Genomic DNA, 26172 nt, shown 5'->3' with positions numbered 1-26172 from the left:
TAATCCAGACAGTCCACAGTGAAGAATATATACAGGTTTGCACAAAAATATAACAAAGTACCAAAGAAACAACAAATAAGAAAATAAAGATGAAAAACTATATTTACAACCACACACCGTATCCACAATATACAAAAAATTAGTTGAGGGATTTGCTCGAGGTACTACAGTAACACTCTCGCTGACTTGGTTAACAAGCAACTGTCTGGGAGTCTGGCCTCCCCTTTTATAGGCCAGACTCCGCCCCTTCCTTGGCAACACTCACAAAACAGGGAAGTTTTCAGGTATACCATAAACATTTTACATCAACACACTCCAAGACATTCATTAAATCTACCTTAAATAAGAATTTTTTCACCGTTAATTCTTCAAATAAAACACATATTCATCATTATTAAAACACATAAAACACATTAATAATTAACACATAATTCACACAATCCCCATCACAAACTAACTATTGTTTCGCCCGCTTCCGGCGGCACTGCGCCGGCGCGACCCACTCTGTGCCTTTAAAAGCAGGCGCCCTCCATCTGCTCAGTTTGGCCAACGCAGCGTTCACCCACCGAAAGACCGACTACTTCCTGACAAACAAACAAACACTTGTACGAAGACACACGGACGAAACACAAGACACAGTTAATGTGTGTGTGTGTGTGTGTGTGTGTGTGTGAGATGATTGGGTATGAGATGGTGGGATCTGCATTGTGGGAAAATGTCCGTGGGCGATCGGTTCGGTGCGTGCACTCGCTTCGCCGATGGCGGAAACAACAGGTAAGGAGGGGGAATGGATGGGGTGCGTGCGTGTGTGTGTAAGTGTGTATGCGAGCCAGTGCCGCTCCCTCAGCGCAGTGTGACAGTGCTTTGTCACAAAGATGTTCATGTCTTTCTTTCTTCAGTCGTAAAGAAATTGTGTTTTTAAGGAAAACATTTCAGGATTTTTCTCCATAAAATGGACTGATATGGTGCCCCGAGTTTGAACTTCCAAAATGCAGTTTAAATGTGGCTTCAAACGATCCCAAATGCGGTTGTAAACAATCCCAGCCGAGGAAAAAGGGTCTTATCAAGCGAAACGATCGGTTATTTTCATTAAAAAAAACATCAAATGCTCGTCTTGTCTTGCTCTCCCTGAACTCTGTGTATTCTGGCTCAAGACAGTTAGGGTGTGTCGAAAAACTCCAATCGTATTTTCTCCCTCAACTTCAAAAATCATTTCAAAATCATCTTACATGGCTGCAGAAGTACCGACCCAGTCTTTGCAAATTGAACATGCAAAGAAGATTAAACACCCTTAACAAAAAAGGTAAAACAGCGGCATAGGATGATTTTGAAGTTGAGGGAGAACATGAGATGGGAGTTTTTCGATATACCCTAACTGTCATGAACTGGAGAAAAACAGAGGTCGGGAAGAGCAAGACAAGACCCGCCTGACATTAAAAAGTATATAAATTATATTATTTTTATGAAAATAACAGATTGTTTTGCTAGATAAGACCCTTCTTCCTCGGCTGGGATCGTTTACAACCGCATTTGGGATTGTTTGAAGCTGCATTTAAACTGCATTTTAGAAGTTCAAACTCAGGGCACCATACCAGTCTATTATATGGAGAAAAATCCTGAGGTGTTTTCCTCAAAAAACACAATTTCTTTACGACTGAAGAAAGAAAGACATGAACATCTTGGATGACAAGGGGGTGGGTACATTATCTGTAAATTGTTGTTCTGGAAGTGGACTTCTCCTTGAAGTTGTACTAAGTGACAACTTAGATATTTGAGTTGACTAAACAGAAAAGATTGGTTTGTTAAACTTAAAAGCTGGATAAGTAACCCAGCTGCCTTAAAATTTTAAGTTGAATCAACTCAAATATATATGTCACTTAGTACAACTTAACATTTCAAGTTGACTAAACTTTTTTTTTTTTTGAGTTGACTGAACTTAATCTGTTAAGGCAGCCAGGTACCAAATTATTTCAAGTTGACTCAACAAATTGTTTTTTACAGTGTACACTCTCTCCATAACCCAACTTGGGTTATTTAGCAACCCAGTGCTAGGTAAATATTGGACAGAACACATGCTGGGTTGTTTCCAAGCACGCGTCCCAAGTTCGAATCCAAGCTTGAGGACCTTTCCTGATGCTGCCCCCTTCTCTCTCTCCCACTTTGCTTCCTGTCCTGTATGATCTGTCCTATCACAACAAAGGCAAAAATGCCAAAAATAAGTCTTGTTTAAAAAGTATTATATTGTTGGCTTAAAATGGGCTGGAAATTAAAAATCACACACAGAATTACAGAGGCAACAGCAATAATTAAAAGGTGAACATTTATTATTAAGCAAGAATACCCATGGACAAAAAACACTGGACAAGACATTGATTTGATTTGGATGAATACAACATAGTTTACAGTATTACATACATTTAATCTCATCTAACAAGCATTTTAAAAATAAAAAATGGAACATTTAAAAGTAGCTTTTCAATTTAAGTGTATTCAACCGTTCTCTGTAATCACTTTTCCCCAAAATAGCGCTAATTCTCGTGCCTAACAGGCTGAACCCAGCATTTGGGTTAAAAAAATAACCGAGCATTTTTTATAGTGTACAGTAGCATCCACACCAACTCATGATAACAGCTGGAAAAAACGTTCTGAAAGTAATCGAGTTATAGTTATAGCTGTAATGTGTACTTTCCTGTTCTCACAGAATTTAAAGAATTATTAAAACTTTATGCCCCGGTTTTAAAAACAAGGCTTAAGCCTAGTCCTAGACTAAAATGTAAGTCTGAGCTGTTTCAACTGAAAGAAACTTGCACTGACTGATCTTAAAATACATCAGTGCCTTTGTTTTGTCTTTAGATGCACACCAGTAATGTTTTTTTTGTTGTTGTTGTTGTTGTTTTTTCTAAGGCACATTTATAAAAACTGCTTAAATGTCCTAGTTGAACTATGGCCTAATCCTGACTTAGTCTAAGCCCTGCCTGTGAAACCGGGCATATATATGTTATTGTTATGGTTATCATCCTTGGTGTGAACAGGCTTTTACAGCAACTTAAGTTAAAATCCATGGCTCACATCTGAATAGACATGATGCTTCTAGCTGTAGTATTTCAAACGCTTATAATAAAATAAGCCTTCCCAGCCCACAAACACGTACTGTATAGACTCTCCAGCATTCATCATGAGTGAACAAACTGAACATGACTGCTTTGGACAAGGGAATTAAATAGGAATGCTTATGTGTTGCTCCAGGCTAACATTGGAGAAATAATAAGGATGTCTTTCCTTCCATGTTCCTGGACACATGCAACATTGACTGTGAATTAAAGCCAGTTACGAAGAGGTTGCTATAAAAAGAACTGCATGCAACGATGCTCCGAGAACACGGCAGAGCATGAAAGGAGCACGGCACAAAAATTGTCCCCAATAATTCAATTATTCCTTCGAACAAAGAAACAGGAGAGTGAGACGGAGCTAATTCTGTACTGCAGTACGAGAAAATCCCTCTGCTTTGTGGTGAATTAAGATCGTCACGTTAGATCGCTTTTTAATACACCACATTTCTGTAATGATGTTATATTTCATGCCCTCGTATTTCATTATAGTGCAGGATTTATATGTCATAACGGAGCAAAGATAGCCATAAAGTGGCCAGGTATGAAGGAAGGATGGACAAATAGAGGGTAGCAAAGAGAGATGAAATGGAAGATAGAGCATCTGTTTTTCATGCCGGTCAGATTACAGGGGCTGACACCATAAATCTTACTTATTCTCGGATGGAGAAAAGGAGGAGGACAGGGAGACGCTGACAACGCTCTCCTGAATTTCAACACGTTCAGTTGGCAGGGAAACCAGTCTAGCAGACTCAGTCACTGCTCAGAGGAAGTGAACACGGTGACATTCAGGCAGTGGGTCAATTTGAGAATTTCAGCGTTGACTCAAATCTCTGTACTTGTACAGCATGTTATTTCTGGACATCACAGACCTCAGACCTACTAGTTTACTTCAGAGCCAATTACATGCAGCTTCACCAGCAGTTTGCTGCTTATGTATTAAAGAATATTTTTTAACATGAGTAACATGACATGAGTGAGTGAAATAATCATCTACATTCATGAAGTAACGCAATATGTACAAGTTTCATTTAACTTTATTTCATTTTATTTCACTTTATTATATTATATTTACTATATTTATTATATTTCGTTTTATTTTTTGACATTTTATTTCATTTAATTTTATTTTATATAATTTCATTTTATTTCATTTATTTAATTTTGTTTTATTTTATATAATTTAATTTAATTCCATTTCATTTTATGTTATATAATTTAATTTAATTCCATTTCATTTTATTTCATTTTTATTCATTTAATTTCATTTCATTTAATTTACTTATGTTTATTAATTTTGTTTTTTATTTAACTTTATTTTATTATTTAATTTGACTTAATTTAATTAATTTATTATTTTAGTTTAGTTTAGTTTAGTTTTTTATTGTATTCCATTTCATTTTATTTCATTTTTATGCATTTCATTTTATTTGTTATATTTTATTTCATTTCAATTTTTTATTTTATTTTAGTCTATTTTATTATTTAATTTAACTTAATTTAATTTATTTTATTTCATTTAATTTCATTGTTTTATATTTTATTTTATTTCATTATTTTATTTCATTTAATTTAATTTTTATTCATTTCATTTTATTTGTTGTATTTCATTTTATTTTTGTATTTAATTTAATTTAATCATTTTTAATTTTATGTTATTATTTAATTTGACTTAATTTAATTTATTTATTATTTTATTTTATTTTATTTTAGTTTTTTTTTTTTTTTTTTTTTTTGAGTTGGCCAAAAACTACATGATTCATTTGTTAATTTGAATATTGATTGGATGGATGGATGGATAATGCCACCAAGGCAAGTAAAAATATATGTGGATTGCACACAGTGACAAATCTTGTGAGATATTTATTATTATTATTTATTATTATTATTGAATTTAAAGCCTTAGCTAATTAAATTCGCTAATAAAGTGAATTGAACAATCTTTACTTTTCATTTATTGATTTGCTTTTTTTTTTTTTTTTTTTTTTTTTTTGTTTTTTTTTTTGTTGTTGTTCATTTTTTTTTTATTATTTATTTAGCAAAGAAAAAGAATACTTTTATAATACTTTTAATACTTTTTATTATAAAACAGAAAACAGTTATTTTAAATTGTAATAATATTTTACAATATTACTGTTTATACAATATTCCTAATCAAATTAATAAAGCATTGGTTGGCATGAGAGACTTCTTTCAAAAACACTTTTTTTTTTACTGAATGTTTTGTTTTTACCAATCTTTTGAATGTAAGTGCAGGTGGACAGATGGATAAACATAATTTAGAACACTTATTATGACTACAGTTAATTGCTTATCCAACTGATTACTCCAAATACTGCTTGTTTGATATTATATGATCAAATTACAATTGAGCATTTAGCTCTTTATTTATGTAATTTAAATTCAATCCAAATTCATGAATGTAAAAGACATTTTCAGTTCAATTCAGAAAGGTTTATAATACGGCAGTCATATGTGCTTAGTCTTGCAGGGCAGTCCACAAACTAGTCTATAAGGGTTGCACTCATTGGTCATGAATAACCCCCATCTTTACCATTAAAAGACAAGTAGGACACCATTTGCTCTCATATATTTTAGACATCTTTGAGCCAGGACCACAAGATCCCATAAAGTTAGCCATTTGGGACTAACAAGTTGGGATGAGTTTTATTGGAAGTCAATCCGTTGTGTCTACATAGGGAAGGATTTATAATTAATATTGAAAATGTTATTAATGTTGACATAATGCAACACAAGGTTAGCCACTAAAAAGTCTGCCACAGAGAAATGCAAATGTGTACGATGACTGATGTTTTCTGTCTACAACTAATAAACAAAATTCACATCTCCTGTGTCTGATTAGGTTTTCCAGCCACAGTACAGTAAACATCCACTCCACTAGAGCAGATGAATCAGCCACTAGACATCAGGTGCTTTGACTGGCAAATTTGGCAAGCGAATAATAATACTCCAGCACTTTGACTATTATTCAAGTACATCTCCAAAGCAGAGATTACAGCGTGCATCATTTTTGTGACCGCTTTTACCTTAACAGTTGGAACTGAATGAATACCTTTGGTGGGTTGGAGGCTGAAAGACACGTCTCTGTGCCAAAGATGTAATTTTCTTCCTTTTTAAATCCCTTTACATTCGTGCATGGCCCAATTTAAGCTGTATGAAAGAGACTCCAAATTTCGAATTCAAAGTCTAAGCCATTTTTCAGAGATTTCATTAATCTCCATCATATTATTTGGTAGGCCTTAGATCTTTTGTACAGTCAAAGTTTTCCGTTCATGGCTTATTAGTCTGCTGGGTTTGTTTCGAGACTTTACTGGGACCTTGAAAATGGATTTCAGCATATTTACATGTTTGGTGCTTCGCGGTGCCCCTCGAGTAATTGAGCGAGCAGATTTGTGGTAATGAGATACTATTGAGGAAATCTTTACGAGATATTGCCAGCAAGATGTGGCCTGTTCAAAAGCATTTTAGTCAATTAATTGTAATGTGTACGCAAAGCAACTTGGCCAATATGGTCGAAATTGGCCCTGCTGGTTGTTACTCGCAAGTTTCCAGAGGGTGCTGGGACATTTGATTGGGCTTTCATCTTGTGGGCTGCATTGCAAGAACCTCCATGACCTTTCCGCTACATTTCCACCGTGTTTCAGTGGCAGTTTATATTTTCAGCTGTGTGTACACACAGAATATAGGAGAAAGATTTAGGTTTGATGACTTGATGGGTTGAATCCCAGTGCTGACAGGCACTCATGAATGAGCAAACAGCGGTACGGCTGTTGGGACCGTAGTCCTGCTGGGTACTCTGGCTCAAGATGTCTCCAGAGTTTTATAATGCGGTGGCTTTGACTCTCACCTTTCTCTGCGTGTCTTCTAACGCTGCTCGCTAGGAAAGATCTTCAGTTTCCAGTTATTCCGTTTTATATTATCGTTTAAAGTTTAATAGTGCTGCAGAATTTTAATCATGAATTAGTCTGAATGAAGACAGAATTGGGCTTTCCAGAGACAGAATCAGGTGAAAGATTGCCTGTGTTGTGCAGGAGAAAAAAAGGAGTCTCTGATAGAATGAAGAAATTTCAAGCTCTTCTTTTTGTAGATGTGACAGGCCATAATTAAACTAATAGGCCTAAGTGGAGATGCCTAAGTCAGCAAATGGCAAGGTGCTTAAAAGGAAGCATTTCATTTCAAATGGTAAGATTAAAATTTATACTGTTTTCCAACATATTTTTGTTTTTAATAATTAAATATATATGTATACATATTTAATCATTTTTATTTGTATGCATCGATTACAAATCATGTAATATAATATAATATAATAGTATATAATATATATATTAATAAACAGTATCACATGATCCCTCAAAAGTCATTCCAATACACTGAATGTTGAAAACAGTTGTGCTGCTTAATAGTTTTGTGGAAACCATGATACATTTTTCAGAAATAGGAAAAAAAAAAAAAAGTAAATGTTTTACTGTTACTTTTGATCAATTTACTGCATTGCAACAATAACGTTATTGCAACAATAATGTATTGAGTGTAAATTAAAATTTTTAATACAATTATTTAATAGATGCCGCTTTGATACAATAAAGCCCTCCCTACACCTACCCCTAACCTTAACAGATAAACACCTGTGAGGCACATTATTTTCTACTTTTCAATTGTTTCCTTTATTTTTATTGCAAAGAAATACCTTTCTGCTCGAGTCAGTTGCGTCAAAAATAATTACTGTGGGCTAGGGCTGGGTGATATGGCAAAAAAATAAAAAATAAATCAAATAAAAAAACGTTCAGAACGTTTGACCGATTCTCGATTTTTTTAGATTTTAAGTCAACTTGAAAATGTAACTACAACATGATTCAGGTAACTTTTTCTTTATGCCTCTAAAGAAAATTCTATTTCAGGTGTACCACAAATTAAGTTGTCAGCATGATGTAAATGTTAAACAATCACTTATTAAATATCTTTGCAGAAAAGATGCATGAACTACATTTTATACAAACTTGTCTTATGCATATTATATGCTCAGAAATAATACAAGGAAAATGCTTTTAAAAAATCTCAAAAGTCAAAGTATTTAAAATTCAAACTGAATAAAGGTATAACACCAGTAGACTATTAACTATAAATCTTCTGTAAAAAAAAAAAAGAAAGAAAGAAAGAAAAAGAAAAAGAAAAAAACAGCATCTTTTAGCCTGTCACCATGATGCAGACATGAAATATCAGACAGGTTTTTTCAATTGAGTTGCTTTTTCATTGTTTTTTCTATGTATACGTGGACGTATTTGTCTGTTGCACTTGCGTCTCTTGCAGCATGTTTTTCCTATTCCACTGCCCGCTTCGCATATTTGTCAACACAAAAATGCATTCTGTGTGAAAGGGCGCCTAGCGACATGAGCATGTCACACGTCGACATGCAGTTGGACCGTTCTTTTCTCTTCACTGTTATCATTGGCATATTGTCTAATTCTAGCGTTTGGTAATATTTCTATTCAAAATCATGATTCCTTGATTTCTAAAGAATAAAATCGTGGCAAAACATTAAATTCTAATTAATCGATAAAATTGGAAAAATTGGAACTGCTGTTTAACACGTGTCTTTTGCAATGTTGTCTTATCCTACCACACGTTGATGGGTGGAGTTAGTGTAAATAGCCTCTGCCAACGAGGCGGGCTGTTTGCACTTGGTATAAATAGACACTACTTTAATTAAAGGTCCTTTGAAAGCACCTGTCTAAATGTCCTCATAAGTCACAAGACGGAGAGAAACTAGTCTGCAAACTAGTTTGCGAAATAAAAAGTATGCCAAAATCATCACAAAAGTAGTGTAGTCCTGTAGTCTCAGGTCATTGACGTTGACCTTTCAGGTGTCCACGCAGCAGTCCAGAAAAGCCTCTTTTTCTAGTCAAGGTCCATAAAATGAACAAAAGGAGCCGTAGAAGACAGAACTCAGCCTCTGACTGTCATGTCCTTGAGAGTGAGCTTGTTTCATAAATTCCTTCATTAGCTCCTGGGCTTGCCCTGCAGCATGCTTTCTATCTCGCCCATTAAGACCCATCGGGGGACAGGCCTGTAAACAGTCCGGCCCCACAACTTTGATAATGGCCATGTCTGTGTCTGTATCCAATTGCAGTGGCCGTCTCAGCCCTCTCCCCTCTCTTCTGACGTCCCACTGTGGCTTATTACCAGCATGCAGTGATCTCGTTCTTGCTAGCAGCTAATGTCCTGCTGCTCACATTTATCCTGCTGCGAGGCTCCTAACCCCAAACACGCAGACGAGCCATCCACACGCACATAGGCACATACGCATTCTCTGGCTCTCTCCCAAGGTCTGCAGCCATTTAGGCCATCAAGTGCAATGATCTTAGCAGGACAGCAGATGGAGGCTTGGGGGCATTCGGGGCAGAGAGAATAAAAGGAGAGAGGGGCTGCGGATGAAGCGTTTAGTGATGTATGAGTCAGGGATTTCCCTCAAAGACTTTATATTGTGGGCTTAAGTGAAATGAACACACCAGAGGCTGTTTGGAGGGGTTGACCTTCATAAAAGTGTGTGTGGGTACAGTATACAGTTTTTTTTTTTCTGTACATTTCTTTTTTATGACAAGGCAGGGTTAGTTTAGTTCGTAAAATTGTATGTGGAATGACTCACAAACAACATGATATTTTGAACAGAAATTTATTCTCTCCTAGACTGCATTTATTTGATCAAAAATACAGTAAAACACTAAAAATATTGTCTACCTGAATATATTTTAAAATGCAAATTATTCCAGTGATGCAAAGCTGAATTTTCAGCATCATTACTCCAGTCTTCACTGTCACATGAGCATTCAGAAATCATTCTAATATGCTGATTTGCATCTTAATGAACATTTCTAATTATTATCAATGTTGCTGTTGCAGTTGCTGATTAATAATTGAGTTAAAAAAGAAAAAAAAAAAAAAAAAAAAAAGAAAAGTGTCTTTTTAACAATGTAAACTTTTTGAAAATTTTGAAATTATTACCTTTATTGGAAATGTTATACATTGTTTTTTTTTTTTTTTTATAATTTTTTATATTATGATTATTTATTTTTGTACAAACATGAATGCACACATTGACATTTTTCACACTGTTTTTTTTTCTTTGTTTGTTTTCAATAATGATCGGCATTATGTTGTCTTGCTTATGTATTAAGGTTTTGACACAAATTTCACAATTCAAATCAATTCTGATTCACAAGCTTGTGATTCAGTTTGATTTCTAATTCGACTCAAATCAAAATGGATTGTTTTGGATATATATCATGTACAGTACATGCCAAATTTTCTCAAGGAAAAAAATGTATGCTTGTAAAATATTAATGAGTCAGTTGATATGCTTAAATTATACTTTTTATAATAATAAAGTTACAAGTACATAATTATATTTGTACTCCAATTTAAAAAAATAAATAAATAAACAGTGTGTGTGATTTAAATGGTGGCTGTCAAAAAAACAAATTTCTTTAAACATAAATTAAACAATGAAGAACAGTAACAATTATAATGACGTTACATGACATATTGTTTTACAAAAATATTGGGGTCTTTGCATGTTTGAAACACTGATTGAGCACTTACATGAGACAGGATTCAGATTTTGGCAAGTACTATTTCTTTTTACAACCCTCAGATGATCATTCGTGTTTATTTCATGCTGAAACTGGTATTAAAATGGATGAGATTATCAGTTCATGTGTGAGACGCTACAGCGATCTGTCAAATCATTTTGTGAAAATGATAATCAATTAAATTTAAGAAATCAATATTTTTTACCCAGCCCTATAGTGGCTGTGTATTAAAATTTACATGGAATATTATTTGGATATAATTTATTTAGTATTTATTTAGTATATTTAATATTTTCTGTTTATTTTATTTGAATATATTTTGCAAAAAGAAAGACACTGTGGAGTAATACAAGACCTAAAATCAGTCTGATCAGAAACAAGTACTCTGGAAAGCCCATTTACGTTTCTACATGTTTAGCTAAACTTAAGAGCCCCAGCATTTTAAAAATATCTTCAAAAATATAGTAAAACAAACAAAACGAGGACATTCGAAGTGGTTCTCCCTAGCTGAAATGCTCTTAAATCAGCCAAATCATGTTTTTCTTCAAATCTAATAATGTCAAAAGGTTTGTCTGAAGGTTGCATTTTGGGGAGCATCTTAGTATGAGCACCACTGTGTCTGTGAGAGATCCTCACTGATATAACTTAAAAGGTCTGTGTGTGTATCTAAACGTACTTAGCCTTACTTCGAGGACAGATTTGCTGAAACAATGTCATCTGAAGTTAGCTAAATATGACAAAACCTCCTTTTGGGATGCCCATGAAAAGAAAAGTGGTTCGTAAATAAACTAAATAATTCTTTATTTTAAAATGTAGAAAGTTTTCTTTTAGCAAAGGGATACTGCACCACTTTTCCATTTGTGTCCACATATAAGCGTTTATTTACTCTGAGCTAAATTCTGTCTCAAGTAAAATGCCTTCACAGATTTCACTCCTCTCTTTCACTGTTCTTAAATTATTCAGCACACAAAAACATCTCAAACATTTATAAGCCCATTCTTAGAGGGACGCTCATGAGAAGTGTGACCTCCCCGTTTGGCATAAAGGGACTGGCTCAAACCGAGTCGAGATAATGGATCAAAGCATAAACACACCACAGTCTCTTCAGCTGGGATACGCACAGACATGATCCAGGAATTAAACTGAAAAAGAGTCTTTCAGTAATAGCATTACAGAAATGACAGGGAATCAAGTCTATAAAGAGTAGATCGGCTTAAAAAAATATATAATGTGGGGGGAAAAAAAGCAAAGCTGTCAGGGCAAATTCTTTTTTCTTTATTCTTTTATTCCCTTTTCCACATAGAAATCTGAGAACTATCGGAGACAGGATAGAGATCCAGAAAGTGCTGCTCGCAGTAATGGGAATAATAAGGCAGAGAGTTGGTGAGATGGCGGTAAGCTGAGCGTGTCATTACGCATTCATTGAGATTAGGTTATGTCATCTCGAGCTCTCTTATAAAAGAGTGAAATAAAGGGAAAGAAATGAGGATGGAAAGACGGCGCTTACAGTGAATGAATACCGTCTGATTGCAGTAACCGCGCTGCCGCTGTTGGACATTGAGGGCAAGCAGATTGGTTAATTGAAAGTGATCTGCTAATGAGGTAAATTGACTACATTACCCACGTCTGCCTGTCTCTCAGGGATGGCACAATGGGGGCTGAGTTTCTCATGCTGACTGTAATGGTCTCAATTATGTGGTCGTCTGAAACAGTGTGTCTCCGTGGCTGAAAGGTTAAGGACTCGGGCTGTTTCTCTTCTAATGAACCCCCTCCCTGAACTGTCAAACAGCACCTCTCTGCCCCACCACCTCTTCCCCCTCTTTGACTTCTTCTCTACTGCACCTTTTGTAAAGTCATTTTGCTGCCTCTCTCTCACTTCACTCATCTTCACTGGGGGATGTACCGTGGAAAGTAGGAGGAAAGGAGGAATGAAACAAAGTTAAACTGAAAAAGGATAGAAGACGAATAAAAGAAAGGTGGATAAATTTACAAAAGTAAGAAGAACTGAAAAAAATGACTGAAGGATGGTTAGAATGAATGAAGAAAGGAAGAAAGGAAGGAAGGAAGGAAGAAAGAAAGAAAGAAAGAAAGAAAAGAAAGAAAGAAAGAAAGAAAGAAAGAAAGAAAGAAAGAAAGAAAGAAAGAAAGAAAAAGAAAGAGAATGTAACAAATGATTGAATGCATACAAAGATGTATTGAAAAACAGATAAGGCAAAGATGAAAAGAAGACAGAAATTAGTGAATGAAAGGATAGAAAGAATGAGGAAAGGAAATAAAGAATGACTGAAAAGATGAATGAACAAAAAAGAGTGAAAGAAAGAAAGGACGTAAATAAGAATTGAACCAATGAATGATGGATGGATGGATGGATGGATGGATGGATGGATGGATGGATGGATGGAAAAAGTAAAGGAGTGAATGAAAGAATGAATAATGAAAAGAAGGAAGGAAAAAAGTTTAAATGGAAAAAGAATAAAAGATGAATAAACAAATCATGGACGAACTAACAAATGTAGGAAGGGTTGAAAAAAATAAATGATGAGTGAATGAAAGGACAGAAAGACTGAGACTGAAAAAAGGAAATAAAGAATGACTGAAAAGATGAATGAACAAAAAAGAGTGAAAAAAAAGAAAAAAAGAAAGAAAGAAAGAAAGAAAGAAAGAAAGAAAGGATGTAAATAAGAATTGAACCAATAAGGGATGGATGGATGGATGGAAAAAGTAAAGGAGTGAATGAAAGAATGAATAATGAAAAGAAGGAAGGAAAAAAGTTTAAATGGAAAAAGAATAAAAGTTGAATAAAAGAATCATGGACGAACGAACAAATGTAGGAAGGGTTGAAAAAAATAAATGATGAGTGAATGAAAGGACAGAAAGACTGAGACTGAAAAAAAGGAAATAAGGAATGACTGAAAAGATGAATGAACAAACGAGTGAAAGAAAGTGTAACAATGAATCAAGACAAAGAAAGAAAGAAAAAAAAGAAAGAAAGAAAGAAAGAAAGGAAAAATGTAACAATGAATGAAGGATAGATGAAAAAGGAAAACGGAGTGAATAGGGAAAGGATTGAATGAAGAAGAAGGAAAGAAACAGTTTAAATGGAAAAAGAATAAATGTAGGAAGGGTTGAAAGAAATGAATGATCAGTGAATGAAAGGACAGAAAGAATGAACAAAGGAAATAAAGAATGACTGAAAAGATGAATGAACAAACAAATGAGAAAAAGAGATAAACAGATAAGGCAAGGATGGAAAGAAGCCAGAAATGAGTGAATGAAAGGAGAGAAAGAATGGGGAAAGGAAATAAAGAATGACTGAAAAGATGAATGAACAAGATGAAAAAGTAAATGAGTGAATGAAAGAATGAATAATGAAAAGAAAAAAGGTGGAGGGAGTAGGAATGGAAGATGAAAGGACAGATTAATGATGGAAGGAGAGAGGAGGATGAAATCAAGAAAGAAGGAGGGAATAGGAATTAATGTATTGGATTAAACCAGTGAACGAATGATGGGTGGATAAAGGACAGATTGTTGGACAGATTGAACAAAAAAAGAAAGAAAGAAGGTAGGAAGGAACAAATGAATAAATGAATAAATGAATGAAAAAAGAATGTAGCGACACTGAAAAGGAATAATGGATGGATGGAAGGATGGAGGGATGAATGAAAGCAAAGAACGGATAAAAATGAATTATGGAGGGAGAGATGAAATCAAGAAAGAAAGAGGGAATAGGAATTTAATGAATCATTGGATTTAATCAATGATTGAATGATGGGTGGGTGGATGGATGGAAAAAGTGAGCAAAATAATGAATTAATGGAAAAAAGCAAAGAATGAATAAAGGATAACAGAAAAGGAAGAGGAAATGAAAGATGGAAAGAAGAAATGACAGAACAGACAAATGAACAAAGTGAAAAAATTAGGAAGGATAACAAGGTGGAAGATTGACTGAATAGATGAGGAAGTTAATAAATGTACACTAAAAAGAAAGAAGAAGAAACAAATTAATGAAAAAAGGAGTGCAGGAAAGACTGAAACAATGAATAAAAGACAGATGGTTGGATGGATGGAAAGAAGGAGTGAATAAATAAAGTAAGAACAAGAAAATGAGGAGAGAGGAGATATGAATGATGGAAGCAAAGAACAGATCAAAAAATGAATTATAGAAGGAGGGATGAAATCAAGAAAGAAGGAGGGAATAGCAATGAATGAATCATTGGACTGAACCAATGAATGAATGCTGGTTGGACAGATGGAAGGAAGGAGTGAATAAATAATGAAAATGAGGAGGGAGGAGGTATGAATCATGGCAGCAAAGAACAGATAAAAAAATGAATTATGGAAGGAGGGATGAAATCAAGAAAAAAACGAAGGAATATGAATTAATGAATCGTTGGATTGAACCACTGAATGAATAATGGGTGGGTGGATGGAAAAAAAGAGTGAGTGAAAGAATGAATTAATGGAAAAAGGAAAGAATGAATGAAGGATAACAGGAAAGAAAGATAGAAATGAATGATGGAAAGAAGAAAGGAAAGAACAGACAAATTAACAAAATGAAAAAAGGATAAAAAGATGGAAAACTGAATAAATGAATAAGTGAATAATGTACACTAGAAAGAATGAATGAACGAATGAATGAATGAATGAATGAATGGAAAAGGAGTGCAGGAAAAACTAAAACAATGAATAAGAGATGGATGGATGGAAAAAAGGAGTGAATAAATAAAAAGTAAATGAGAAACGGAGGAGGGAGGAGATATGAATGATGGAAGCAATAAACAGATAAAAGATTTAATTATGGAAGGAGGGATGAAATCAAGAAAGAAGGAAGGCATAGGAATGAATGGGTAGGACTGAACCAATGAATAAATGATGGGTGGATGGATGAGGGGAAAAAGAAGTGAAAGAATGAATAAAGGATAAAAGGAAGGGGAAATGAAAGATGGAAAGAAGAAATGAAAGAACAGACAAATCAACAAAATGTAAAAATAAAGAGAGATAAAAAGATGGAAGATTGACTGAATTGAATAAATGAATGAATGAATGAATAAATAGAAGGAAGAAACAAAGGACTAATGAATGAAAAACTAAATGTAGAAATGACTAAACAATAAATGACAGATGGTTGGATGGAGGGAAAGAAGGACGGGATCAATAATGAAAAGAAGTAATGAGGAAAGGAGGAGGTATGAATGATAAATTGAAAGAACAGATAAAAAAGAATGGATTATGGAAGGAGGGAATAGGAATGAATGAAGGGATTGAACAAATGAATAAATTACAGGTGGGTGGAAAGAAAAAAAAAGGCATGAGTGAAAGAACAAACAAATGAATGGAAAGAAGGAAAGTATGTGTAAAGAAAGGGAGGAGGAATGATTGATAAAAGGAAATGAAAGAAACAATGAGTAAATTAAAGAAGGATTAACAGAGAATGACATTTAAAAATGGAAGGAATGACTAAACCAATAAATGAAAGACTGTAGTATGGAAAGAATAAGGAAAAGTCAATTAATGAATGAATGAATGATTGAACCAATGAGAAAAGGAACAGGAATAAATAGAGGCATAAATGAAGGTACGAAGGACTGAATCAATCAAAGACTGAAGGAATGAAGTCAGTAAGAACATTTAGATGTTTCTTGTGTCTGTGCTCGCAGGAAACAGAGATCCTGAACACCGCAGTGCTCAATGGGAAGACGGTGGCGGTGCCAGTGAAGGTGGTGACGGTGGGCACAGACGGGACAGTTACAGATGTGTCAGACGCTGTGCAGTGCCAGTCCACTGATGAGGACGTGGTTAAGGTCAGTTCTCTGCATGATTGTTCTTGCCCTCTTCAATTACTATACTTCAATAAAATGAGCAAAATGAACCAAAGCATGTTATGTCATATTGACTTTTAATCAATATGACAAGATTCAAATGAAGCTCACAGTAAATTTCAAGTTTTCCCCATGATTAATGGTGGTGATAATTATTCATCATGTTTATTAGAATTGTAGAAATGCTTCAAGAATCAATCTGAACTTGAACGGATCTGTTTGAAATTAAAAATAAATTAAAATGCATCTCAGTGACAGTCCTCAGTCATCCCTCAGTTGATCTCAGACACTTGTGTGAAGTAGTTCTTTATTTCTATATCAGCACATCAGCAAGATGCAATGTCCCTTGTGTTAAAAAAAAAAAAAAGAAAGAAAAAGAAAGAAATTCGCAGGTAGCATACTTTAAAAAGTACTTTTTTACTGGAAATAAAAATATACAGTAAATGTGAACTGAACATGATTTTGGACACTTAAAGAAATAGTTCACCCAAAATTGTACGTTTGCTGACGATTTACTCCATATGTAGATGAGTTTGTTTCTTCATTGGAACAGATTTGAAGAAACCATTTTTTCACTGGGAAAAAAAAAAAGAATATTATGGATAGAGGACTCATTTTTTAGCTGGATCAATGGTTTGAAGTTAAAAGGGTCTTTATGGATTTGTTTCTTGTGTACATGCAGCTTTTCACTTCACAAGATTGTTTGGATTATAATGATGTTTTATCAGCTGTTTGGACTCTCATTCTGACGGCACTCATTCACTGTATTGCATCCACTGGTGAGCAAGTGATGTAATGTTAATTTCTCCAAATCAAACGATTAACTGCAATTAATCGCATCTAAAATAAAAGTTTTTGTTTACATAATATACATGTATATACTGTGTATATTTATTATGTATATGTAAATACACACACATACAGTAAATATTATATATATATATATATATATATATTATAAAACATATTTTTCTTAAATATATACACGGATGTGTGTATATTTATATATACCTAATAAATATATATAGTACACACATAAATTATGTAAAAAAAAAAACTTTTATTTTGGAATTAATTGTTTGACAGCACTAGAAGAAACAAACTTATCTTACATTGGCCTGAGGTGAGTAAAATGTCAGCATTTTCTTTTTGGGGTAAACTATTCCTCTAATTTTATGTTATTTGCAGTTAAATGACAATATGTTATAGTTTACATTTAAATGCAGTTAGCTTAATGTTTTTTGATCCACTTAAGTAGGACTTTTAATTACTTCTATTGTGTCTTTGGTTATGTTCTGTTGAACATACTGACAACCAATGATGGTAACTAAAATATACATAATGTCATTTCTATTTAAACTTGTATGCCATGTTTTGAAATATAACGTTAAATGTACTGAATAACACAATGATCTATAATCAAGTACTACACATGTGCTTTAGTATGTTTTAGTAACAGATCAAAATAGGTGTACTTTTTTAAAGGGGTCATCAGATGCCCATTTTCCACTAGTTGATATGATTCTTTAGTTTCTTAATGAAAAGTCTATAATATACTTTGGTTAAAATTCTCAGTGGTAGTGTAAAACAACACACTGTTTACCATGTCAAAATGAGCAAAAATCAACCCATTCTGAGGGGATTGTTCCTTTAAATGCAAATGAGCTCTGCTCGCCCCGCCCCTCTCTTCTCTCTGTGGAGTGACGAGCCTGTTTACTTTAGAGGCATTCAGCGCATTTAGGCGTGAAACTAAAACTAAAACATGTTTCCGAAAACACATTATTCGGAAAGGTGATTGAAGAAATTCATAAAAAAACCTTATACTCAACACCACTGTAGGTAAAGCTGGATCACAAATGATTTGCGTGAACATAGATGCATTAGATCGGGAGGCGCATTCCCTTCACGAACAAATGTAATCCACTGCATCTTCAGTGGCTCAGATGTCGGGAGTAAATGAAAATCGCTATGTTAATTATTACATCCAGCAACACAACACCTCAATCGCTTAATCAGAGATATTCTTGTCTAACTTACATCCCTGCTCTGGCATCAAAACAATGGAGGTTGGACTGTTACAGCTATTGTAGGATGGGTCTGAGATAAGAGCTCATGTCAATCAACTATCGTGGGAGCGGCCTCTGTGGGTGTGACGCCACACCGACAGGCATCTGAGAATGGCTCGATTTGAAAAAGGGCATATTATTTTTTACAGATTAATTCAAAACCACTGCATGGATTTTTATCATTATAGTGTAGATTTGTACATACACTGCCAACACACATTAATGTTCAAACAACATGTAAAAGTGAACTTGACCCCTTTAAAACATGTAACAAAATTGTTTAAAAAATGATTAAAAGCATACTTTAAGGTAAATCTTTTCATTTGACTTTATTATATAGTAAACATTTTAAAAGAAACATGAAAGTCTCTCTCTTCACGTACATGTAAGTGGCTGCTTATTTTTTGTAATATTATCTGCAAGTGCAGAATAAGATTTTAAGATTTGAAGTACACTGTAACTGCACATTTAGTACAATTAAGCATATTTCTTATTCCCAAGTGGTTCATGACCATTGTGTTTTTCTATAATTTTCTATAATTCTTGGCTTTTTGGGTTTCTTCCAAATGCCTCCAGCTGGATCTCAGTCACGTATGAGCTCAGATTCAATCATAGCGTATATAATTATGATATGTTTGATTACGCTTGAGACGAAATCTGCTGAAGCTTGTTTCTAAACAAGTCTGGATTTTTGTGCTAGAAATGATCATTTGTGTTTGACAGGCCTATTAAGTTAAGGTTGTTTAGACAGAAAATTCTCTAATTTTAAATGACCCAAAAGATGCAATCAGCTTCCACTGTGGGAGTGATTTAATGCCTGCGACATTCATAAGAATGTTTTTAATTGCTAATTTCAGTGTATTTCTTCACAGTTAAAAACACAGCTGTGCTTCAGCTAAAACTCTCTCTGAAAAAGCATTAAAGGCTTTGGTCATATGCAAATGATCAAAACGTTGTATATGTTTACATAGACTGCAGTAATCCAACTTTCGGCCTAACATTTCATTCATATTCATGAGTAAAAGTTTTAGCTTATCCCAGTTCATACTGTAGCTGAAAATGTGTGAATTACCTCAGATATGCTGTGGAAATGGAATATGTGCAGTTATTACCTTAAGGAGCTATTTCTACCTGATAGGATCCTTAAAATGACTTCCGTTGGTTTAATCTAATGTAGTCAGGCTGATTCACTCATTAAATAACCAGGTAATAAAACCAGGTAATTTAGATGTCACCACAGGAAGCACATATTTAGCCTGAAGTTAGAGTGTCCCTCCACTTTAAAACTTAACTTTGAACTGTTAATTTTACCAAAGACGGGGGAGTGTTTGTAAAACCGGTCATTATTTAGTGATGCTTGAGGTACAGAAATTACATACTGCAGCTTCAAACGATCTCCTTTATGTGGCCTGACTAGAACAATGCAGGGCAATAAATTATTTATCACCTGCTTTGTGCAAATGCTGCAGTAAAAACTATTAATTAGTTAGCTGTAAGTTACCTTACCATCTATGTTGAAAAATTGTAAATGATTTAACATTGCAATTTATGCAAACTGTAAAAGATGTAAAATACTGTTAAATTTATGTTTTTTGCAAATAAAAAAACACTCCTTGCTTTGACACATTATTATATATTTATTTATTTATATATTTATATATATTATATATTTTATATAAATCCTTTTAGAATATTATGTTATTATAATTGTATAAACATTTTTATCTTATTTTTGTTATCAGTAATTAATATTAGGGTGTTTTGAGACATTTTATGTTATTTGATTAATGTTTATTTCAGTCTTTTAGTGTGCATTGAGTGTCAGCTCTACACGAATATCAACTTTTTTAATGTTTTGTTACTTCTAGTAGATATACAGTAGTCAACATTTGTGGTGTTGAGTATAAGGTTAAATTTGTCCTAAAACCAAAAAGAATACCTGTTCTTGTCTTAGGACAACTTTGATGAACTTTTTTTGATCCACTTCAGATGCTGACTATTGTGTATATATATATATATATATATATATATATATCTCAAGGCTACGTTTATTTGATTAAAAATGCAGACAAAAAACAGTAATATTGTGAAATATTGTTGCAATTTAAAATAGTCGTTTTCAATTTTAATATACTTTAAAATAGAATTTATTCCTGTGTTGCAAAGCTGAATTTTCAGCATAATTTCTCCAGTCTTCAGTCTTATATGATCCTTCAGAAATCATTTTAATATGCTGAGTTCTTATCAATGTTGTAAACATTTGTGCTGCTTCATATTTATTTATTTATTCATTCATTCATTCTGTGATACTTTTTTTCAAAATTCTTTGATAATTGAAACATTAAAAAGAAGATCATTTATTTAAAATAGAAATCTTTTGTAGCAATATACACTGTTTAAAGGATGTGTTAAATTAATTGGTAAAAATGATAGTAAAGACTTTTGTTACTATTGTTGTTAGAAAAAAAAAAAAAATATATATATATATATATATATATATATTTTTTTTTTTTACTTTTTGTTCATCAAATAATCCTGAAAAAAAGAATCACAGGTTCCAAAAAAAAATTGTAAATATTAAGCAGCACAACTGTTTCCAACATTGATAATAAATCAGCATATTAGAATTATTCGAGTAATGACTGATGAAAATTCAGCTTTGCATCACAGAAATAAATTATATTTTAAAGTATGCGTAATATTTCATAATATTACTTTTTGTTTTGTTTTGTTTTTTGTGGTTTTCTTTTTGCTTAAATTTGCCAAAATTTGCTATTGTGGAGATTTTTTAATGAGTTAGTATCATCAAGTATCATCAAATAATTTCCATCTTGGCCTACACACAATCCCCTCACTTTGACTTCAAAATCCTAATTTTAACAAATTGTTTTAGTAGTTCACTTACTTTTACAGTAACACAGGTGTTCTAAGGAAACTGAGAATAAAGCATTTACTCAATCAAACTTCAGCTGACCATGTGAAAATATCTCTATGAAACATAAGCGTCATGACAAATCGTTTTAACTGAAGGGGATTTGTGTAAAGTATACAGGTGTGACATTGTAGCTAAATAATGGATGACTGGGCGTACACATTAATGCATAATGGATTTGCTTGGATCACAATGACTTTAGTGGGTTAGAAAGATAACCATTTTGATATGAATTTTCCATTTCCTTGGAGAGTGATGCTCCGTGTGCTTTTTAAAGAGCTATATAATAAAATAAGGAACTAGCTGTTATAAGGAGTGTGGCAGGTTGGAAAATATTTTGTTTCCCCAGAGAGTGAAGGGAGAAAAAAAAAAAGCAATTTTCTTCCTATATCATGACTACCAATTTGGTTATTGGATCATTATGTACCATTTTGGATCATTTTCTCCCAATTAATTTAATACAGAAACCCATCAGCCTCCCCCGTAGTCACAACAATAGATAGTTAAAGAAAATAAATCTAATGCATAATGGACTAAAATTACAAAATTTCTAGCTCGAACGCCAGTGCCAAAATGCTGAATAGCTATATTATGCTGCATTATATCATGCTCTTACATGCTAAATAGAAAACATTAGCATTTTTATCCTTATTAGTGATTTAACAGTGCTACAATTGCTACACACTAGTTATGCATTCATGTGCTGTTGCTAGTTGTTCATTCTTCTTTTTTTTTTTTCCACTAAGCTATTCTGAAATGCTGACTAAAATACTTACAGCAGATCTTTATTTTGAAATAAACTGTGAAGCAGTTGTTTGCTGACACAAGGTCACGCATTCTGCATGATTTCAGACTTGCTGTTGGTTTGTTTGATCTGGTTTACAAATGTAACCTGCTCGAGTTACTAGCCACACAACTCAATATGTCTGAAGTGTGGACTGTAAATACATCTCTTTTGATTTGTCACAAATTGTGAAAACGTTGGCAAGTAAGGTCATTCTGACAACTTCAAATCAAAGCGCATGAAGTTCTTTCAATCTTGTCACAAACAGCTGAATCAATTTCCAACTTCTGAGAACTTCAAGAGCATATACGAGTGTTTGATAGTTGACCTTGATTAAAGTATGTAATTCTCACTCATCATATTTCAGTTTTGAAATTCCTGGTAGCTGTGCGCACTTGACATGTGTACTTGTACAAATAAGAGCACTTCCTACACATCCAATACACAATGTGTTCACAGGAGGTGCTTATTTTATTTAGAGTTTTTCTTTTTTGGCCTTCTGCCATTTTTCTTCCCTATAGCCTTGATATTTTTTCTGCAAATGTTTCCCATTTTTTCCCATAATGTAATTGATCTAATATTGCTTATTCAAAAGCAATGCATTTACTGCAACACTTCAAAAAGTATTTGTAAAAATACTTTTATATACTTTTATAGAGGAAATTCAAAACAATACTGTATTTTGGGGTTTGGGGTCTGTAATAATTTTGAAAGAAGTCAAGCATTTATTTGATGAAAATTACAGTAAAAACAGTAATATTTTTAAAATATTATTACAGTTTCCTTTTTTTATTAATGCTGAAAACAGTTGCTTAATATTTTTTGGAAACCATAATACATTTCTTTCCTTCATTTTTTTTAAAGAAAGTTTAAAAGAACAGTGTTTATTGGGAATTTTTTGATAACAATCTGTCTTATTGTCGCTTTTGATTAATTTAATGCATACTTCCTGAATAAAAGTATTAATTCTTACAGACCTCAAAACTTTGACAATCTTTCTGCTTGTTCAGTTCACTTTATTAGATGAGCTAATGCAACACTTGCAATTCATAAAGTTTTTGTCACTTTATTTGTAATTGCATGCAATCCACTCAAATGTGTGAAATGGAAGTTTACTCAGTTTAATTGTGTTGGGACTATGTGAATAGTTGCTGGCATTAACTGAACCTGGGCATGGGATTTCAAGGTGCCAGCATGCTTTGCATGAAGACTAAATCTTGAAATGAAGCATTATATTTGAGGTGTTTTTGAACAAGATGACGAAGGGGAGAATTTTTTTTTGCACTCAGTGTTTAATGTTCCATTATGTTGGATTTTGCAAGTTTGTGTTGTTGTGGAGATTGAGTTAATGTGATGAAAAGTGAAGCTTGTGCTCAAGAAAGTGTTGATAAAGGATTATGCTTGATGTTTCTTTTTTAATGACAAATTACTTTTTGCCTAGTTTTTTTTTTTTTTTTCTAGGGCTGTACACTGCATACCTGTATGTTAAAGAAAAAGATGCATTTAGAATGCTAATGTGTGCTGTTGCTAACTACAAGTAACTGCAGGAGGTTACTAATTTGAATTACTTTGATGTAATTTTATTAAGGTTTACTGAACTCCGCTACGTAAAGTATTTAATTTGCATCTACAAATCCAACTTGGGTTATTTGACAACCCAGCGCTGGGTAAATATTGGACAGAACACATGCTGGGTTATTTTAACCTAGCTGGTTGGGTTAAATGTTTTTACTAAACATGCTGGGTTATTTTATTTAAGTAAACTATTGTTTCAAAATTATTATATTGCTGGTTTAAAATGGACTGGAACTTATATGTTACGGAGTGACTGACGTGGGCGGATCCATCTGCATAGCTTTATTGATAAACATGGTCAAACATAGTCAGGGTCGAACATTGGCAAATAGGTATATTCTGGCAAGACACAAGAGTAATCCATAAGGCAGGCGAGGGTAATTTAGCGGCGAATGTAATCCAAGGGGCGAGGCAAACGGATATTTCAAATAGACAGGCTAGAGTTCATTCGAGGGGTGAACAGAGTCCGAAACGACAAGGCAAAGGGTTAAATCCATGACAGGCGAAAAGTCCAGGGCAGGCAGAAAGCAGACAATAAGATATAACCAGGCTAGAAAACTCTTCCCTTAAGAATTAAACTGTAGCAGTAATGTAAGACTTCTGTACGCAGATGATCTCAATTATGACTGGGTATCCTCTTTGCATGTCAAAACTACTGTGCCAGTTTTATTGTTGTCATTAATCAGGATGGACTCATTTGCTGAATGCTGAATAGGCGTTATATCTCTAAACGTTGATGTGGGTGGATACTATCAAGAGCGTTTAGTCTGTACAAGCTGTGCGTACTCTGTATACCTAAGCATTTGAGAAAAAGAGTTTGGGGACCGGCTAAATATTGACAATACTATAAATTCCCTTGTCATTTGAGGTGTAACATAAAGCTTAAGATAATGAAATATTCATGTAACTGTCTGTAAATGATATATTTGTGAAATAACGGTTAATCTGTGCGTTATGGAGGAATTCAGGTGAGCAGATCAACAGCAGCTTTTGCTGTTGTGCTCTACTGCTGTGAATTGTCATTATTGCTGTGCTTTCTCATTGGTTTGTTGGCATGCGGGTGGTTTCATTCAGGCTGGGCCAAATATATTGATTTCTGGATTGTAATTCTCATTTTTACGAAACAATATTGATTCTTAAATCCCAATAATTGATTAATCTAGCCTGTTTTCAGTTAATGAATAGAACATTGTAACGTTCCTCCTATCCAATAAATCATGATCATAATAAGTTTTGTGCTTTGTTACTTTTGATATGAAACAAAGTCTTTGATTTAAATTTCTGTCCATTTTATTATAGTATTCAAACTGTAAATGGCGTTTTGGTGCTGTTTAATGTGTAGTGACAGATCACTGTTGTGCCTCAGTTCAAGAGAAGTGACAGCATGTAACAAACATGAACTGATCATCTCCTCTGTTTAAATACCAGTTTCAGCACGAAATAAACATGAATAAACATGCGAAGGAATGTAAGAAAGAGTGCAACTTACCGAAATCTGTATCCTGTCTCGTGTAATCACTCAATTAGTGTTTCAACTGTGGAAAGACATCAATATAACAGCTTGTTAATGTCACGTTTACTTCAGAAAAAAACATATTTGGTGACCATAAACTCTTTAATCAGCTAGAAAAATTAAATCTAGGGCCACATTTATTAACGGTTTGCACCAACGCAAATTGTGTTTTGGCATTGAAATAGTACAGGATTTAATAAGAAACATAGTGAAGAATTAGCATTGAAAAGGCATGGAAACAGTATTTTTGCACCTTACTTTATTGAATATGCATTTGTAGGAGTTTCCATTTCAGACACAAATTTAATGGGAGGAGAGTATTAAAACTAATCAAGCGACTTGATTCACTAAAGTTTTGGTTGTCCAATTACTGGTATTTGCACCCCAAAAAAGCATGTCTTAAAGCAGGCACTGCTTTGCACTTCTCTTGGTTGATTCCACTGGTCATTATGTAAATGAGATGTCATGTCTGTGTTTTTTAATTAGCGTGTTGTCAGTAAATCACCTGCAGAAATGTCAACGTCCGTCGGCGCTGTTTTGGAATTGTGCTCTTGTGGTAGTTTGCCCTGTTTAGTAAATCTGTCCCCTAGCGTGCTAAATATATGCATGCAATATAACATTTTCATTATAATTTCTATTGTTTTTTTATTGTTTAATTTTTGGAATAAATCCAGTTTTTATGACAGCCACCATTTAAATGTTTATCTTGCAAAAAAAAATGTAATTATGTAATTGTAACTTTATTATTATAAAAAAAAACTTCACT

The 26172-nt window shown here is 33.6% G+C and overlaps 1 protein-coding gene across 2 annotated transcripts in view; it reads left to right on the top strand.

The window, feature by feature from the left end:
• si:dkeyp-14d3.1 (transmembrane protein 132C) overlaps positions 1-26172 on the top strand; it is a 308473-nt gene that overhangs the window by 235869 nt on the left and 46432 nt on the right. For both annotated transcript variants that reach the window (XM_051117432.1, XM_051117433.1), the window contains one exon: positions 16375-16518. In XM_051117432.1, the coding sequence (XP_050973389.1) occupies positions 16375-16518 (144 nt within the window). The remainder of the gene's footprint in view (positions 1-16374; positions 16519-26172) is intronic.

The sequence above is a fragment of the Labeo rohita genome, chromosome 8 (assembly GCF_022985175.1).
Source record: "Labeo rohita strain BAU-BD-2019 chromosome 8, IGBB_LRoh.1.0, whole genome shotgun sequence".
Lineage (NCBI taxonomy): Eukaryota > Metazoa > Chordata > Actinopteri > Cypriniformes > Cyprinidae > Labeo > Labeo rohita.
The sequence above is the reverse complement of the archived record's forward strand: the minus strand, read 5'-3'. Positions and strand labels throughout refer to the sequence as shown.